Below are 19,457 nucleotides of genomic sequence, written 5' to 3' on the forward strand. Positions count from 1 at the left end.
GTTCAGATTGAGGAAAGCCAGTCTGCGATATGAATCGGAGTTTTATTTCATTGGAGTTACAGGATTCCATGGTGTATAAAAGTTTGGATAGGATCTGCATAGACAAATATACCAAAAGCCAAGAGATCGTGCTAGTGTAACTAATAGTGACAGGAAGAGGCTGAAGATAAGAGTTGCGTGGGGACAGAAATCAAACTTCTCCCTGCCCGTTCCCCACTGGAATCGAATCCATTCTCATAAACTTCAGAAATAATTATTTCATTTAATTATGCTACTAAATTAGAGGGTCTAGTAGAGCAGTGGTTCCCAACCCTGTCCTGGAGGAACACCAGGCCAATTGGGTTTTCAGGCTAACCCTAATGAATATGCATGAAGCAAATTTGCATGCCTATCACTTCCATCATATGCAAATCTCTCTCATGCATATTCATTAGGGCTAGCCTGAAAACCCGATTGGCCTGGTGTTCCTCCAGGACAGGGTTGGGAATCACTGTAGTAGAGACCTATTTACAAGTAAGCAAAGACCCTTTATTAATTTGGAAATATTGAAAGGAATACATACTTTGTAACTGGGTCTCTGCCAGAGCCTCTAATGTAAGCATAAAATACAGTATAAATACTCTAGGTCAGGGGTAGGGAACTCCAGTCCTCGAGAGCCATATTCCAGTCGGGTTTTCAGGATTTCCCCAATGAATATGCATGCACTGCTTTCAATGCATATTCATTGTGGAAATCCTGAAAACCCGACTGGACTACGGCTCTCGAGGACCAGAGTTCCCTACCTCTGCTCTAGGTGATAAGGACCCTCGAGCTATGGCAGTTGCCAACTGATTTCTTTCCTTTTAAAGGTGGCCAAAAATCCTTTTTATCAAGCTTGGCAGGCAGCAGCGTCCCTAAGTCACAGATGCTGGCACCTCAGTGGCTCAAGGATGCTGCCAGAGACTGTTACGCTTGGTAGAAGGGAGTACTGGCCGCCTTTAGAGGAGGTCTTCAGCTGGCAGTGCTTGGGGATCCCAACCAGCTACAGCAAGGGTCAGCAAGTACTTCAATACTAGAGAAATAAAACCAGAAAATCATTTCCTGTTCTGTTGAACAGAATACAGAAAAATCTGCTATATACATTTCATCACCAAATTCCTTCTTTTTTTTTTTTTTACCTTTGTTGTCTGGAGATGAAGTTTCCAGTTTCTCTTTTTTTCTACTTTCCTGTCTTCTGCATTTCTTCCTTTCTCTCTCTCTCCCCTCCACCCCCAGGTGCAGCATTTCTACCTCTCTCTCAATGTTCATCATCTCTCTCTCATTCCCTCCCTTGCTGCAAAGGAAAAGGAGAACGAGAGAAGGGGAATCCAGGGCACATCTTTCCCACGTCTTCTACTGCCAAGTGCAACATTTCTCCCTCTCTCATCCCCTGGCTCCTGTACAGTATCTTTTGTCCCTCCCCACCAGCTCCATGCCTAACATTTCTCCTTCTATCAACCCTCTCCAACATCATGCTGTATAATAATAATTTATTTTTATATACCGCTTAACCAGCATAGCTGTTTACACAATAGGTACTCAGCATACAATATTATAACAACATCATACGTATTAAAATTCTAAGTAACTAATACAAGCATTAAAACTAATGAATAAAAAAAAAAACCACAATATAAACTAAAATAAGTACAGATAAAAAGATTAAAAGTACATTATAACTACATGATAATATGAAAATCAATAATGTATATTATATTGTTTAAATAAGTGGGTTTTAAGATCTTTTCGAAATTGATAGTAAGAAATGGAGAAACAAATAGTCAATTAGTTGCCTCTAAACTATATAGGCAAAGAAAAAGCTAAACCAAAAAGATAGATCTTCAAAAGAGACCTAAATTTTGGATAAGATAGTTCACAGCGTATCTCGTTTGGAAGAGAATTCCATAAAGTGGGAACAGAGACAAAGAAAGCAAGGCTTACGAGTTGATGTTAACCTAACTAGATGATCCGAAGGTAAGGACAATTGATGAATAGCTACTAAACGCAGATTATGGGTTGGCTTAGATGGGATTAATAATTCCACCAAATAATCATTCTGCAGCGATTTCCTGGTCTCACGTAGGCAGGATGCTGCAGAATGAAGGGTTTTTGGGGCAGGCTGGTGTCAGCAGACTCACCTCATTGCCGCTGCCCGAAGATTTAAAAATTATAGTGGCTGGGGAGGAGGTAGGTGGGTGGAGTTGGGAGAGCCATAACTGACTCTGACCTCCAATCACCAGTTTTTTTGGGGGGCCCCCATTCTAATGTCTATGCTTCCCACGCAGCATATTTTCCTTCCCTTCCCACATGGCTCTCATGGGTGGACTACTTTCCTCTGGGTCCAGCCGCACTTGCTCTTCTCAGACCACAGCAGCATTCCTTCCTACACATGATGGCCAGTGGCTAACCGGAAGCCTTCCCTCTGATGGGAAGGTACCTAAGGCCCTAATTGGGGCCTTAGACACCTCAGCCATCAGGGCCTTAGGCTCCTTCCAGTGCATCCCAGGATATACCGGGAAGGAGAAGGCCCATCATTTTGAAGAGGCAGGCCTACCGGCAGAAGGGAGTGGCATCCAGAAAAGATATAGGGGGTATTGGGTTCATGAAGGAGGGATTGTGCATCCCTTCTGCCAATTTCAGGTGAGGACGGGGGTGTCAGGAAGGTTGTTCAGACAGGAGGGTATGGGCATCCTTCCTGCTGATGGGGGGGGGGGGGGGTCTTCTGCCCACTGAAGCCAGCTGAGCTGATCGTGGCAGGGAAATTTCCTCTGATCAGCTGAGCCAGCAGGACTCCCCCAAAGCCAGGGTTTCGGGGGAGCCCCGCCCGCTCAGCCGATGGCAAGCTGCAGTTTAATTTCAGGATCCCCCGGCAAAGATGGGCAGGGTTTTTCCGGCCTACATTTCGGCCGCCTATCTTTGCGCGAATCAGGCACAATTCTCTAACCCGTGATTGACAGGCAATCAGCAGCTGCCAGTTAGAGAATCCAGGGGTTATTTTGTACCTCGGGCGACAGAGGGTTAAGTGACTTGCCCAGAGAGTCACAAGGAATTGACCCCATTTCTCTTGGTTCTCAGACCACTGCGTCCCCACAGCCAATCCCTCAATATACCCGGAGTGACTCAGAGAGGTCGGAAACATTAATATATCACAAGGAACAGATTTATTATTTTCACTGCCATCCAATTTCTCTTTTACGCTAGTAACGCTGCTGGTAGTACATCTTCTGAGGGATGACATAACTAGCAGAACGCCACTTTGCAATGTTGCTTAAAAATCTGTTCTTGCTGTCTGAGCTGTGAAGGTGAGGTTTCTGGTTTGACAGCATTGGCACACTGCGGAAGGGTCACGTTTCCTGCCGAAAGGCTGTAATCGGGGGAAGCTGTACCTGTCCGCACCCTCCCATTTCCCCCCCCCCCCCATGAGGCTCTAAGAATGTGTAATTCTTTGGTGGCTGGCTGTGCCCATCACAGCTCTTGCCCCGCCTTCCACCCGTATGCCATGCCAGGGACCAGATACTGAAGCTCACAGGACCGCGAATACGCTTCTTCGCCAGCAAAGACCAAACGCTGCGTTCTTTTCCTTTTGTGACAGGGAAAGAAGAAGAGACGAACAAGAGAAAAGCAACAGGACTCCAGCTCAGGTAAGACTGGGAGCTTGAGGTTTTCGTGTTTCTTTGCCAGGTTTTTGGCATCTGGAATTCTAGGGAGTTTTTTTTTCCAGTGTTACACTTACCATGTCTTATCGCCTTACCATGCAAACATATATTTTGTTAAGCTCCACAACACATTGTTAAACCTTACTATAGTAGACAGTGGTTTCTCTGTGGACAAGCAAGAAAAGACAGCCAGGCAGGGGTGTCGTTACTTTAGTACCGCGGTTCTTCAGGACACACCTGTTCATCGCCAAGAGCCGAGAGATGCGTCACCAAGATTCGGACAGGCAGCAGAATCTTATTTTCCTTAACGACCGACCATGTGGTGGCTGCAGGCTGGGGAGAGCCTGGCAGTCTGGTCCTTGAAATCTGCAAAACTGGTCCTTTATTTCTGCTTCATCATGACCCACAATCATCACCGCTGCCACCAGCCCCAGCTGGAAATTTTGCAGGTCTGCTGGTCCCCATCCAGTAGTCACCACCACTGTGTCTTGCTTTTTTTTTTTTTTTTGTGCAGCAGTAATGAATGATATATGAGAGATGTTATTATGTTGTTCAGCTGTGAATTATAGGGTTCTGTGTGTCATGCATATCAAAATTGTCAGAACAGAAGAAAGGATGAGAACCGCTGCTATATTGGGACAGCAGCGTTCAAGAGAGGTGAATGCCTAAACCCATTATTCAGTGGCACCTCAAAAGCAAGCCAGAGAAACATTTTCACTTTTATAACCAACCTTATTCTGTCTGTAGACATCTGCTCTCCCTGAAGACAGATTTAACTCTTTCAGTGCACTGAAAAGTGCCAAGTTAAGAGGCGTCCCGTATACATAAAGACATAGAACCATGATGGCAGATAAAGGCCAAATGGCCCATCTGCAGCATCCACTATCTCCTCCTCTCCCTATTGGCTAAGGCTCTTTATAGCTGCATTGTGATGTCATAGAACTTTACGGTTATAGAAACATTGTAACATGATGGCAGATAAAGGCCAAATGGCCCATCTGCAGCATCCACTATCTCCTCTCCCTATTGGCTAAGGCTCTTTACAGCTGCCTTGTGATGTCATAGAACTTTATGGTTATAGAAATGTTGTAACATGATGGCAGAAAAAGGCCAAATGGCCCATCCAGTCTGCCCATCCGCAGTAACCATTATCTCTTTCTCTCTCTAAGAGATCCCAGATGCCTATCCCAGGCTTTCTTGAATTCGGACACAGTCTCTGTCTCTACCACATCTTCCGGGAGACTGTTCCACGCATCTACCACCCTTTCTGTAAAAAAAAGTATTTCTTTAGATTACTCCTGAGCCTATCACCTTTTAACTTCATCCTATGCCCTCTCATTCTGAAACTGCCTTTCAAATAAAAGACTTGCCTCATGTGTATTTATGCCATGTAGGTATTTAAACATCTCCCCTCTCCCTCCTTTCCTCCAATGTATACCTATTGAGATCTTTTAAGTCTGTCTCCATACGCCTTATGATGAAGACCACGCACCATTGTAGCGGCCTTCCTCTTGACCCATCCTGTTTATATCTTTTTAAAGATGCCGACTCTAGACTTGTGCACAATATTCTAAATGAGTTCTCACCAGAGTCTTATACAGGGGCATCAATACCTCCTTTTTCATACTCGCCATACCTCTCCCTATGCACCCAAGCATCCTTCCAGCTTCTGATGTCGCCTTTTTGACCCGTTTTGTCACCTTAAGATCATCACATTCTTTCACATCCAAGCCCTGCTCCTCTTTCGTGCACAAAAGTTTTTCACCGCCTCAGGTTTTTGCAGCCCAAATGTATGACCTTGCATTTCTTAGCATTAAATCTTAGCTGCCAAATTTCTGACCATTCTTTAAGCTTCACTAGGTCCTTTCTCATGTTGTTCCACCAGGGGCGTCTTTTGCAAATTTAGTATCATCCGCAAAGAGGTATATCTTACCCGACAGCTCTTCAACAATAGTGCTTGCAAAAGTGTTAAAAAGAACAGGCCCAAGAACCAAACGTCACTGGTAACATACCTTTCCTCAGAATGTGCCATAATGGTAAAAACATAGAAACATAGAAAATTGACGGCAGAAAAGGGCCACAGCCCATCGAGTCTGCCCATACCAATGACCTACTCCCTGACTTTTACTCCCCTATAGATCCCACGTGAATATCCCATTTTCTCTTAAAATCTGACACGTTGTTGGCCTCAATCACCTGCTGAGGTAGCTCATTTCCATGACCGACTACCCTTTCGGTGAAGAAGTACTTCCTGGCATCACCTTGAAATTTCCCTCCCCTGAATGTAAACCCTGAATGTAATAGAAAATCCCTGCTGTTACAGAAGTGCCCTTTCGATTCACTAGTGAATTGCAAGGAATGTCAGTGTTGAACAGTGAGATATTTAAATTGGATAGACCAAAAAACAATTCTGGGGGTTTAGAGAGGAAGCAGGAGGGCACAGCCTCTTCCAAGGCTTCAGGTAGGCTGAAAGTTTGTGGCTGACTCCACCTCCTGCAGACCACACCCTTTTCTCTGGGCTAATTGTCTCTAGTTCAGCTGTGTTTCTGTGGCTTTGCTGCTGAGCCCTGGTAGCTTCCCTGCTGATTAGCCCTGTCCCCAGCTGGTCTGACTGCAGGAGCTAATCCACTTTTGGGTTTTGCTACCACCTGCCCAGTGCCTGATGGGACTTGTAGTTCTTTCACTTAGCAGTTCGTAAACTAGACCTAGGCAAGTATAATCTGGTCAAGGCAGTACTACCTTTCACTTGGGGTTTACTCTGCAGAGCTGTTTCCCAAACCTGCCTGGTTCTAGGAGCAGGTTCAGGTGCAGTTTTAGAGCACTGCAAGGTTTCTTCCAACATGACAGGTCTCTCCCTGTCACAGTACGTGCATATGATGTCATCACGTCAACATGCACGCATGCGCACAGGGTATCCAGACACAGCCCCGAACTTGGGGACTTCCAGAACCCGGAAAAACTGCCAGGTTTTGGAAATCCCTCCAGGCACCCAATCCTTTAAAAAGAGGACATGTCCAGGTTTTCCCAAATGTCTGGTAACCCTACTCAAGCATTCAATGTCTTCTTGAGATAGTCAACATAAAGCCCACGATGCTGTTCAACTCCTTGCATGAGGTTTAGGTGGCTCTGGATTACTCTAGTATGCAGGCATCCACATTAGTACTCTGCCCCCTAGTGGACACGTGGAAGAGGACATGTGTAGCTCAGAGGAAAACTCAAGCCAGCCCCCAGTCATTATATAGCTGGCCTAGTATAACCAAACTCCGTGACTTGGAAGCAGAAGGCTTAAAGAGACAGAAAGCAGTAAACTATTAAAAGTAGTTACCCCATCAGATGCCAAGAAGGTACAATTGTCTTAAGTATAAGGGATGGATATTCTAGAATAGGACCATGCAATGTGGCCCTTTATGAGCTGCTAGTTCAACATAGCCCTTTAAGAGTCACCCTTTCATTGTGGGACTGTTCAGCGCCGTTGGATCCAGGTGGAGTAAGTGCTGAATGGGGGGGGGAGGGAGAGAAATGTTGCTGGGTCAAGGTGGATTGCTGATGGGGGGGTGTTGGATCGAGGTGGAATGTTGGATTGAGGTGGAGTGATCGAGATGGATTGCTGGATCATGGGACACATGCTGGATTGGGGGGCATTGCTCCCCCACCAGACATGCTAGATTAGGAGGTATAGGTGGTCTCAAACCCCCCTTCCATGAGACACGCTGGATCAGGGGAGTGTGGGAGCATTGCCCCCCCCCCCTTTCCATGAGACATACTGGATCAGTCATACTGGGTGAAATGACTGAGGTGGATTGCTGGATCAGGAGGTATGGGGGGAATCACCCCCCCTAGACATGCTGGATTGGGGGTTTTGAGGCAGCATTGCCCCCCCCCAAACACACACACCCTGTGCCACGCTGAATTGATTGCACTTAAACGGCCCGCTGTATCATCCTAGACCCAGATATTCAAAGGGGTTTATGTGTTCAGCAGCGACACTAGGCCATATTCTATAAGTGCTTGCCAGATTCCAGGTGCCTGGAAAAAATGGTACCTAGCATGCGTCAATCAAATCTAGGCACCACTAATGGAATTGTGCTTAGCAGCGCCTAAAACTGAGCTTGGCGCCGCTCATCACCTACACTGTCAACGCCTGCCATGTAGGCCAGGTTTTTCTCTGGCCTATGTCGCAGGCACTTAGTGATGTCTAGCTCACATCACGCCTACACTCCACCCCTAAACACCCCCCTAAACAGCTGTTTCTAGGTGTGGGTAGACGCCAGAGTTTAAGCGTCACCAAGTGCCTAGTGACGCCAACTGAAATTTGCGCAAAACTGTAATTAATGGTTTTTTTAATTGCAGTTTTAATGGCAATGATATTTGAAACGTTTTGATTACTGATGACTTGGGATAGCGTAAGCTGGAGCACTTTCTATCTCTGACATTTTAAGGGCATCGATACGATACCTGAGCGCATTCCCAGTCTTGAGTCCTCTGTGTAATATCTTCATTAGTCTACTCTAAACTCATTTGTAGCCTCCAGAGAAGGTATAGGCCGGGGGAGATTGAAAATCGGAGAGGGGAGGAGAGCCAGCTTGAAGGGGGTGAGGGTGGAGACAGGATAGTGGAGGCTTTTCCTGATGATGGTCTTGAAGTTTTATGACAAACTGGTCCCCAAGAAACAGTGAAGATCTCCTGCTACAAGTGGTTTACAAAATATTCAGAATTACAAATACGTATTGAATACAAATATAGAGGAAAAGGAAGAGAGAAAAATCATGAAAATGACTAATGCAAAGATCAGATGAGATCACATGACCATACAGGAAAATTCTTCTCATTGTACATCCCTTATCTTATAAAAAGCTAATTTGTTTTCTCCAGACACCAAAAACTACCTGTTTTATAAATACTTTAGGTTCATCTCAGAAGGGTTATAACACTGATTTTACCTCCCTGAGAATCAACGCAGGGCTTTCTGCTAAAGTCTTTTGATTGTACATCCAAAGATTAGTAGTTACTCTGGTTCTGGAGAAAACGGGATTCTCCCCCGTTTATAACACTTTTCAGTGGACTAACATATAAATTGTGAGGCTAATGTGATCATGAAGGCCTCTTCTTAAGATGTGATGGTACCAAACCTTAAATGAGGCCTAGTTAGGGTTACAAACCCGGATATGTCCTCTTTTTAGAGGACTGTCCGGGTGGCCGGAGGGATTTCCAAAACCCGTCAGTTTGTCCAGGTTTTGGAAGTCCCTGATCTCAGGGCCGTGTCTGGAGGGCATCTTCACATACACAGATAATGACGTGATGGTATCACACATATGTATGTGACATCATCACGTTGACATCCACCTCAGGGAGGTTTGTTGGGGGGCAGAGCTAGAGGCAGAACAGGGCGGGGCTGGGGCACAATGGAGCGGGACTAGGTGTCCTCTTTTTCTATAGAGGAAATCTGGCAACCCTAGGCCTGCTATTCTTCAGCGCTGTTTGTGTAGGATTCTGGTGGCCCAGTAAGAAGTATCGTTACAAAGGGTGGCTTATCGCTTGCTCTCATTGTTCAGTTTTGGCCTGTCTTCTATGTTTAACAAATGTTTTCTTTCAGCCAGCTGGCACATTGATGTGTATGGGTATGTTTGGACGTGTGAATGGGTTTAACTTACAATTGGCTAAAATTCTGTTGCCTCTTCTCTTCTTCCTCCTGCTCCTGTTTTTCTGCCCCTGTCCTGCCCATTCTCTGTTCTGCATGTCTCTGCGCTCAGATCCTGGCTCGCCTAAGAAATGCCGAGCTCGCTTTGGCCTCAACCAACAAACGGACTGGTGCGGCCCGTGCAGGTGTGTATCTCCCGTCTGCTTCCACGGCTTGCCTCTGTTTTGCATGCATGCTCCTTCTAACTGAAAAGACCCAGGCTTGCAATTAGTAGGGATCCAAGCCGGGCTGCTACTGAGCGAAGAGCTTTGGTTTTCCTAGTGTGCAAATAGTTTGTCTGCTTCAACCAGTATTTCTGAGTCCAGGGCTGGCATTAGGGGGATGAAGGATGAATAGCCTTCAGGTGGGCTTTGGACCAACTCCCTAGTTTCTGCCCTGGACAACTGCATGTCTGACACCAGCTCTGTCTGAGCTTGTTGAGACAGTCAGCCTATCGCACTTTTTCCAAGAACCTGATCAATATTAACAGGGTTTCAGTTTGTGCAAGAAAGGAGGGACTAAGAGGGGAGAAAAATCTTCCAGAAGGGTAAAGCAGATGCTGGATCTCTCTATCCCCATCCCACCCCAGCACAGAGCCCAGTGCATTCCAGGATGCACCACAGAGGGCAGGGCACCGCCATTTTGAAAATGGTGGTGCCAGCGGCAGGAGTGAGTGAGCCTTCAGGTATAAGGGTCTTGGGGGGGGGAGGGGTCTTGAAAAATGGGTGGAGGATTAGGGATGCAACTAAACTCCAGGGAGTTTTCTTTTACAGTTCTGGGAATGGGGGGGTTTTCAGAGACCACAATATATTTTTATGCTGTATAGCAGTGTCTCGCAAACTTCTGGAAGCTGCAGCTCACTAAACCCTGTGCCGTACCTGGAGGGCATCTGTAAGTGCACAGACATTGAAGCAGTGACGCCGCATGCATGCGTGATATCCACGCATGCACAAAAGCCCTCCCGACAAGGCCCTGAGCTGCCGGGGGAGGGGTGGACCTGCAAGAGGAGAGGTGCCTAGAGGAAGTGCCAGCACCGGCTGACTGCCTACAGAACGTTTCTCTCCTCACAAGAGGCAGTCGACCGGTGCCAGTGCCTCTCCTCCTTGATGACGTCTGGCGACACAGTTTGCAACAAATTGCTATATAGGGAGGGATGGGAGAAGGTGTTAGGATCTGATTAAATCAGGTTGGGGAGACGGAGGAAGGCTGCTAGACCAAGGAGAGGGGCCATGTAGAAAGTTGGGTCAACATGTCGGCTGTTGTTTTGGGGGTTTGTTTGTTTTTTAATTCAATGTCACCCTTCCTATTACCAGTGGGGCACCATCTTTGTAAGGGGCGCAATCACCCATCCTCCTCGCCACCCCCTCTCCTTCCCAGCTCCTCCCTGCTGTGCACGTGTGCCCCTTTGCTCGTACCTCTTTCATTTTGCCTGCGTGAACTCGCTTCCCACATTGGCGTCACCTCTCTAATGTCACATCCAAGCCCCGTGGATAGCTGGCACGATGTGGGCAGCCAGTTTGCGATGTTCCTCATGCCTGGAAAATTAAAAAGGTATGGGGGAAGGGGGCGTGCAGGTGACCCGGTGAACATTTTGAAGAATTTACTTATTGATGAGAGAAAACAGTTGTTTGCTTGTCAGGATGCTCAAGTTCTGTGATAACTTTCGACAGGCACCTTGCAAGTAAATCTCATACAGATGGGGTAAATATTTAAAACAAATGACATCCTAAAATAAATCAATATACTTTGCCTTATACTTTCCAAGATACATTTAGCACATAGCACACAAAATTGGAATTCAGCTTATAATTAGTCACACATAATTAGGGTTACAGGACATCCGGATTTCCACGGACATGTCCTCCTTTTGCTGCCCTCCTGCCCCAAGAGTGCAGGCAGTGGAGGGGGGGGGCTGGGGGTGAGTCTAGAGGTCCTACACATAATCCCTCAAAACGAAGAAACACTGATTGTAAGCCCTCTGGGGACAAGAAAGACCCTTAGGGCTCCTTTTACAAAGCTACAGTAGCGATTCCCCCTGGCAAATGTGCTAAAGCTCATTCAATTTCTATGGGCTTTGGTGCATTTCCCACAGGGAGAATTGCTACTGTGGCTTTGCAAAGGGGCCCTTAGTTTATCTGCCTGGAATTATAGGCAGAATAAAACTACATAAATGAATAGATATTATGCCTGAATGCAATTCACCTCAAAGTATTGCTGCAAAAGTGTGAGCTAAAACCAAATAACTAGAATAAAGCTGGGGGTCATTTTGCAGTCTCAATCCATCCATTTCACCTAAGTCAGGGGTAGGTAATTCCAGTCCTTGAGAGCCAGAGCCAGGTCAGGTTTTCAGGATATCCACAATGAATATGTATGAGATGGATTTGCATGCACTGCCCTCCTTGAGATGCAAATCTATCTCATGCATATTTATTGTGGCGATCCTGAAAACCTGACCTGGCTCCGGCTCTCGAGGACCGGAATTGCCTACCCCTGATCTAAATCAAGGCTGCATCAAAGCTCGCGAGTACAAAAAGTACCTGCATTGCCCTCGTGGCCACCTCTTCAGAAAGAAACTCCATGGGGAGTTTCCCTTAGGAAATGAGCTTGCAGTTTCTGAGTGCACTCAGCCTTTGGTCATTCTTGAAGTGTGCAAACCCCCTTCCCACCAGTGATTTGCATTTCTCAGGATGAGACTTTGCCCAATTAGGCACCACTCCTTCCTGGCAGGTTGAGAGGAAACATGCTTTTGGATAACAGTAGGAAAAATGTTGAGTCTGTCACCGAGGGAAGGAGGCACACAGGAGTGATGCCTGGCCTTGCCAAGCCCTGCACCCTCCGCTCTTCCATCACATGCACCCTTCATGCACCCAAATCCCCCTCCTGTGTACCTCCTCTCCTAGCTGAGACATGGGCAAACTACGGCCTGCTGGCCATATTCGGCCCATTTAGTTTCTTAATCCAGCCTGCCGACTGTGAGCCCTACATACCTCCCTCCAGAGCAGCGTCAGGCCTGCAGCACTCTAAAAAGGCTGCTTCACGGCCTTCTCTCGGGGAATTCCCTCTACTGCATCACTGATGATGTCATCAATAACGTGGCACACGGAAGACCCCGACGAGAGGCCGTGAAGCAGCCTTTTTAGAGTGCTGCCGCCGGCCCAATGCTGCTCTGGAGGGGTTCAGATGGGAAGGATGGAGGGTCAGCGGGGGTTCGGCTGCGCGGTGGGTGCTCAAGGGTTCTGCTGCACAAGGGATGGGAGGGAGGAAAGGATGGAAGCTGGGCAAGGGTTCTGCTTTATGGAGGGATAGAAAGATGCTCTTGGTCTGACCCCTCCATCAAATTTAAGAACAATTGTGGCCCAGGAGTCAAAACGTTTGCTGCTCAAGCCGGCCTCAGCTTTCCTTCAGCCATCACTTTCTGGTCCCATGAGCAGGATGCAACGTCAAGAGAGCCGAGGCTGGTGTGGGCAGCAGCTGAGAGATGCTGCTCGCTGCCGCCAAGCATTTTGAAGAGGTGGGTGGGCGGAGAGGAGAGGTGCTGGATAGAGAATGACACGGTGGCGGTTTACCCGCGGGTCACCGCCGAAAACGGGGAAGAAAACTAGCAGTCGCTGCGGGGACGGGGACAAGGCCATTCACCGCCCGCGGGGCGGTGAATGGGTCTTGTCCCCGCAGTGAGGCATGAAGGATCGCGCGGTCCCCGCAGCTCACACCCGCCTGCCCAATCGATTCTAGTGTTTAGCCAGCTCTCTCCCTTCTCCTCACCTTAGTTTGTAGATTTTCTTTTTCGGCGACCCGCACGCTATCAAAGAGCCGCTGCTGCTCAGTTTCGATCTTCTGCTCTGACGCAACCGGAAACAGGAAGTTGCAGCAGAGCAGAAGATTGAACACTGAGCAGCCGCGCGTGTGCGGCTCTTTGGGAAAGCGTGCAGGTCGCTGAAAAAGAAAGCCTGCAAATTAAGGTGAGGAGAAGGGAGAGAACTGGCTAAACACTAGGATCGATTGGGCAGGCGGGTGGGGGCTGCGAGGACCGTGCGATCACCCGTGTTCCCGGCTCAGACTGTAAGGAGGGAGTGAAAGGGAAAAGGATTCTGGGCCAAGGTGATGAAAACGGAAAGAAAAACCCACAGCAGGAAAGAAAGGGAAGGACAGGCAGGTGAGCCAGATGCTAGAAGCAGGGTGGGGGGAAGAAAGAGGGAAAAAAGCTAGATGGGGTTGAAAAGAAGAGACACACTGGTATGGAAGAGGAAGATAGGGGAAATCTGGACACAGGAAGGTAACAGAAAGAGGGGAAATTATGTGCATGGGGCATAGGGACAGAGACAAAAAGGGGACATGCCATGGGGATGGTATATGGACACAGGGGGGGGCAATGGCAGATACATAGGGGAGATATTAGAAAAGTATATAAAATCGTACCCGTTTGAGGCTTTTATGTATGCAGCGGTGACGGGGCGGTGATTGGGGTGGCAGTGGCGGTGACGGGGCGGTGAAGGGAATGACGGTGACGGGGCGGTGCAGAGGATGGTGAGACGGGGACGGGGCGGTGACGGGGACCAATTTTTTCACCGTGTCATTCTCTAGTGCTGGAGCTCCTACCAAAACGGTGCCCAAAGTGGTCTGTCCTCTCCCCCTCCCTACGCCATTGGTCAGGAGCATAGCTAACAGTATCGGCTCTTCAAGAGCAAGATTAACAAAGCTCAGAGTAAAATCTAGAACTGCTCAAACCCCTACGTAACGGAAGTCTTAAAACTTTCCCTACCTCCTGCCTGAGTGTGCGTATGTTTCAGTTCTCTTTTCTTGTCAAGCTAATGGCAGCATGCAGCGGCGTAGCGAAGGTGAGACACGTCGTTCCTCCGCTCTCTCTTCTCCTTCCCTGTCCACTCCTGCTGCGCGTGCACGCCCCTTCCCCCCACTTTAACGTTCCTGGTACGAGCAGCAACCCCGAACCTGCTGCTCGTGCCAGCATCGGCTCATCCGACATCGCTGCCTAGGCACGGGTCCAGGAAGTAAAGTCAGGCGAAAAGCCGACACCGGCGTGAGCTGCCCTATACAATATTTCTATAAAAATTCCTTGCACATTCGTGTCGAAATTTTATTTATCACTAAATGTATCATTTGTACTCCTATTTAGATTAACACCATTGTCACGGTGCCCCACTTTATTACCAAACTCTCCCACATGGGAAATAAACTAGAGACTCCTTTTATGAAGCCGCGTTAACGGCTTTATCGCACGTGACTTTTTATCACGCGCTAGCCGAAAAACTACCGCCTGCTCAAGAGGAGGCGGTAGCAGCTAGCGCGGCCGGCAGTTTAGCACAAGCTATTATGCGCATTAAACCGCTAAATGCGGATTCGTAAAAGGAGCCCTAGGAGGTTGACGTATCATAGATGCTGTAGTCTCAGTACATGGGACCTCTTATAATGTTATTACAAGTCCTCATCCTTGATAAATGCAATATAATCATTTACTTCAAACCTCCTTCCCACCCTTTAATCTACACTTTATTTTTCTCTCAGTTAAGGTTAAATCTTTTTGATATTTTGATAAATTATTTTATTGTTGTATCAAAAACTAAAATCAAAGCAACTGGCCACAACTCACAGACTTAACTGTGACTGACAAAAACTAACAGCTCACATTGTACTTGTTTCCAAAAACCATTGATCAGCAACACTTATCTTAGTGACTCTGCCATGGCCAACGTTGGTAAATTATACTAGCATTGATTCAGCTGATCTCCAAAGAAACGACCCAATGAATAACCAACTCGAATGATGCTTTTTTGTGCTGGCACTTCCAGTTATCATGTTCTAGTTTGTTTCCCATATCCTTTCTTTTATTATGCTAATTAGAGACTGAATCACAATGGGAAGGGGGGAACTCATACACCAGATAACATGCCCAAGTGGTTTTCATTTGATTATCATCACTAGTCAACATGCCTTCTTTCTCTAGAACTAAGATGGTGCTGGAAAATGCCTTATTGTTCATTGGCATTTGGAATTTGCTTTTCTTTCCAGTTCCGTCAAGGTTTTCATCCATAAAAAGAGAATCCGTAAAATGTCTCATTTTGCATAGCAGTAGCCAGCCTGGATCATTAGTAAAATAGCATGAAAACATTTCGTTCACTATAAAATGTGTGTCTATACCATGTTTCCCCAAAAATAAGACATACCCTAAAAGTAAGCCCTAGTCCCAGAAGCCTAACCCAAATGTCCCTGGATTCGCCGGCAGCCGTGCTTCCCCCACCACCCCGTGCAGCCAAACCCCCGCTAACCCTCCCATCGTTCCATCTCTCCTTCCCATCCGAACGTTGACGACCCTCCAACCGCAAGACCTACAAAAAGCAGCATCAGCAGCACTCTAAACAGGCTGCTTCACGGCCTTCGCCTGCCAGGGCATTCCCTCTGCCGCATTAATAATAATAATAACAGGTTATATAACGCAGGACCGTGAAGTTCTATGCAGTTTACAATGATTAAAAAGTATTACAGATCGAGTGGAATAAACAAAGTTCAGAGTTAGAGAATAACAGTTCTAAAGATCATTTGTTGAGGACTAAGATTGTATAGGTCAGTTACCTAAGTACTTCAGGAACAGATGTGTTTTTAGGCGTTTCCTGAATTCCCTATAAGTAGTAGGCACGAGCAGTTGTTCCAGGTCTTTACCCCATAATGCTGCTTGATGTGAGAAAAGATGTTGGTGATGACTTAAATTTACAACCTTATCAGTAACACAGAGCATGGAAGGCTCCGGTGGGAGAAGGCCGCAAAGCAGCTTGTTTGCTGCCGACGCTGCTCTTTAGAGGGAGGTATGTAGGTCTCATGGTTGGCGGGGTTTGGATGGGAGGGTAGCAGGGGTTTGGCTGTGCGGTGGAGGGCTGCTCAAGGGTTCTGCTGCACAGGGGAGAGAAAGATGCTGTAGGGAAGGGAGGGATAGAAGTGCAAGGGTTCTGCTGCACGAGGGATAGAAAGCTGCTGCAACGATTCTGCTGTACAGGAGGGGGAAGGGAGAGAAAGATGCTGCAGCGGGAAGGCACAAGGGGATGGGTGAGAGGGGAGGAAAGATGCTGCACACTTGGGGGAGAGCAAGGAGAGAGGAAGAATTGGGGTAGAGAGGGAGAGATGATCATATACATGAAAAAATAAGACCTACCCCAAAAAAATAAGCCCTAGTGCTTTTTTTTTGGGTCCAAAATTAATATGACTTGTCTTATTTTCAGGGAACACAGTAGATATAGAGCAGAGATCTCAAAGTCCCTCCTTGAAGTCCACAATCCAGTCGGGTTTTCAGGATTTCCCCAATGAATATGCATTGAAAGCAGTGCATGCACATAGATCTCATGCATATTCATTGAGGAAATCCTGAAAACCCAACTGGATTGTGGACTTCAAGGAGGGACTTTGAGACCCCCGATATATCGCTACAAGAGGGATTACTTTATCTATTGTGTTGTCATGCTGCCATCTAGTGGCAATTACAGTATCTTAGATGTCTGATATTAAGCTTCACCTGTGGTCGTAGGGTTTTTTTTATTGTATTGAAATGTATTTGAACTTTAATATATGGAATGATAAACTCACCCTTTGTTTACAGATAACTCTCTTCACTGTTCTTAGGCGGAAAAAGAAGTGCATTCGGTACTTACAAGGAGAAGGACGCTGTAGCAGTCCAGTTTCTTCCGATGGAAGTGCTATAGACTCCCCTTCATCTCCTTTGGATACACGCCACTGTATACCACCACCTTCTGCTTTTACACACAGTCAGTTTGCTGGTCCCCATGATATCCCTGGTCCAGGAGAGACTCATCCATTTTTTGTGTCCATTCACATCAAAACCACCACAGACTCATCCGAACTTTTCACCAGCTACTCACCCACCTCTCAGTCCTCGGGAGCAGCTGGCACATCTTTGTTGGCAGGTAGTGCTACGCTGAGGGGGACGTAATGTTAAATTCACCACCACACCACTGTCTGCAATTTTGACAAATGCATTTGACTCTGTTTTTATGAGTGTTTGGAATATCGGTTACAGCTATTCAGAAGCTAGTCAAGATGTTCACCACAAACTATCATGGAAAACAGAATGCACCTCCACCTACTCCAATGATTTGGGATTTCAGGCTTCTGGCCTGAACAGACACAAAACCCTCCCCTAGCTTATTAGATACATAATATATTGAGCCTCCAAATTAAAAATGCTAATATTGACTTCCTCCCACTGGGGCTTGTGCATGGTCAAAGGAACTGAATTTACAGGGAAAAGCAGCGGATTGCAGTAACAATTGTTTAAATGCTGGCTTCTCTTCCTTTCAGCAGAAGTGGTTTAGAATTTGAACACAATTTTCCTGTCATTTGTTTTGTCTGTTACAATTGCATTAGAAAAGTTGGACCGTGCCTTGTTGAAACTCGGTTCTCATTTGACAGTGTTAAAAGAAAGGAACTCTTCTAACATGCTTGAGGAATATGGAGGCAGGGAAAATGAACTTTTTATCAGACTTTTGCCTAATAGCAGGACCCATAAGGGTAATTCTATAAGGTACACCTCAAATTAGATGCCAATAATGGGCATATATTGTATAGCACTTGTGCACACAACTGGTGTCAATAATTAGCAATTATGCATGAAAGCACTAGGAGGCGCTATTCTATAAAATATGCACTTAAGACCTTTAGGGCTAGATTCTGTAAGCGCCTACCTTAATTACCCAAACCACCTTAACAGATTCAATTATGAGCTTTAACAAATTCATAAATTAAAATAAACATTTATTCAGGTGCCTACCTGATTCTCTAAAAGGTAATTCTAATCTAATCTAATCCTTAGGTTTGTATACCGCATCATCTCCACGTTCGTAGAGCGCGGCACGGTTTACAGTAGGAGAAATAGGAAGTAACTACAACAGAGGGTTAGAGGTAGAAGTGTGAAGAAAATTTAGAGGACTTGGGATGTCAAGATATAGGAGTTTCCTTGATTCCTAAGTTGGAGGGAGACTTACATTTTTGAGAAAAGCCATTCACTGTTAAATTTTTATAGCTTTTATATAAACTTATTTATTAAATCTTTTTATAAAATTGAATAACTTATCTTTAGATCCTTATCGGTTCCCCTTCCAGATGCGTTTCGTATATCTTTCTCAAGGTCGGGGGAACAAAGGATAAGGGTAAACAAGTTTATAAATAAGCTATAAAAGTATAAAAATTTACCAGCGAATGGAATAATGAAGAGTACCACTACTACCACTAATTCTGTTTGAAAAGGTGGAATCTGAATTCCCATTCAACAAAGTATTTGTTTGTGTAGATTATTGATTGGAAGAATTATCACGATATTTGTGAGTCAGTTTAATTTGGCAGAGAGATCTCTAAAAGGTAGGCAGCTATCGCATGGTGCCTAGCAGCGCGTTAACGCCTAGGTGGGTATGTTCGAGGGTGGAGACAAGAGGCACCACTAGGTGCAATTCTGTAGAGAACGGTACACCAACAAAAGCACGGACATTGGTGCGCCAACATCTGCGCGCCACCGGTTCCACCACTTTCATCCTCCACACCCTCCCCCTCAGAACGCTAACGGTAAGACGTAAAAGCAGTGGAACCAGCAGTGCGCATTCATCCTGCGCGCAGATGGCAGCGCGCCAATGTCCGACATGCTTTTGATGTGCCACCTTAAAGAACTTAAGGCACCTGCAACGTAGGCCAGTAAATCCCTGGCTTACATTATCGTCACATACATTTTTTGATAGGCGCCATTAGGCGCAATTCTGAAAATGGCACCTTAACGTGACCGACACATGGCCAGCGCCTGCCAATTCAAGCACCGTTTACAGAATCCGGCCCTTAGTGTGCAACTTCATGGGGGAGGGGTTTACATGGGTACAGTAAGGGGAGGGTTGTCATGATCGCTTCTCGAATCACATGCACCTTATAGAATAAGATGCACATGTAGCACTTAGGCACGCCAGTGCTACGCTAATATTTTGGTGCCAATGCTGCCTTATGCCTGAATTCTATATTAGCTTTGGCACGCCTAAGCACCATTATAGAATTATGGTGCTAATTTATAGAATTGCCCCCATATTCAGTAAACCCACCTCTTATGTCTA

The 19,457-nt window shown here is 46.3% G+C and overlaps 1 protein-coding gene across 7 annotated transcripts in view; it reads left to right on the forward strand.

Annotated features, from left to right (window-relative positions):
• Positions 1 to 18,170, forward strand: part of TCF7 (transcription factor 7) — a 145,505-nt gene extending 127,335 nt beyond the window's left edge. For 2 of the 7 annotated variants that reach the window (XM_033927314.1, XM_033927315.1), the window contains 3 exons: positions 3,611 to 3,659; positions 9,425 to 9,497; positions 16,975 to 18,170. In XM_033927314.1, the coding sequence (XP_033783205.1) occupies positions 3,611 to 3,659; positions 9,425 to 9,497; positions 16,975 to 17,302 (450 nt within the window). In that variant the 3' untranslated portion in view covers positions 17,303 to 18,170. Of the gene's footprint in view, positions 1 to 3,610; positions 3,660 to 9,424; positions 9,498 to 16,951 lie in introns of all 7 variants that reach the window. The other 5 variants (XM_033927316.1, XM_033927319.1, XM_033927318.1 and 2 more) reach the window with 3 other exon arrangements.
• Positions 18,171 to 19,457: the final 1,287 nt, after the last annotated feature.

This window comes from Geotrypetes seraphini, chromosome 18 (genome assembly GCF_902459505.1).
Source record: "Geotrypetes seraphini chromosome 18, aGeoSer1.1, whole genome shotgun sequence".
NCBI classification, from domain to species: Eukaryota; Metazoa; Chordata; class Amphibia; order Gymnophiona; family Dermophiidae; genus Geotrypetes; species Geotrypetes seraphini.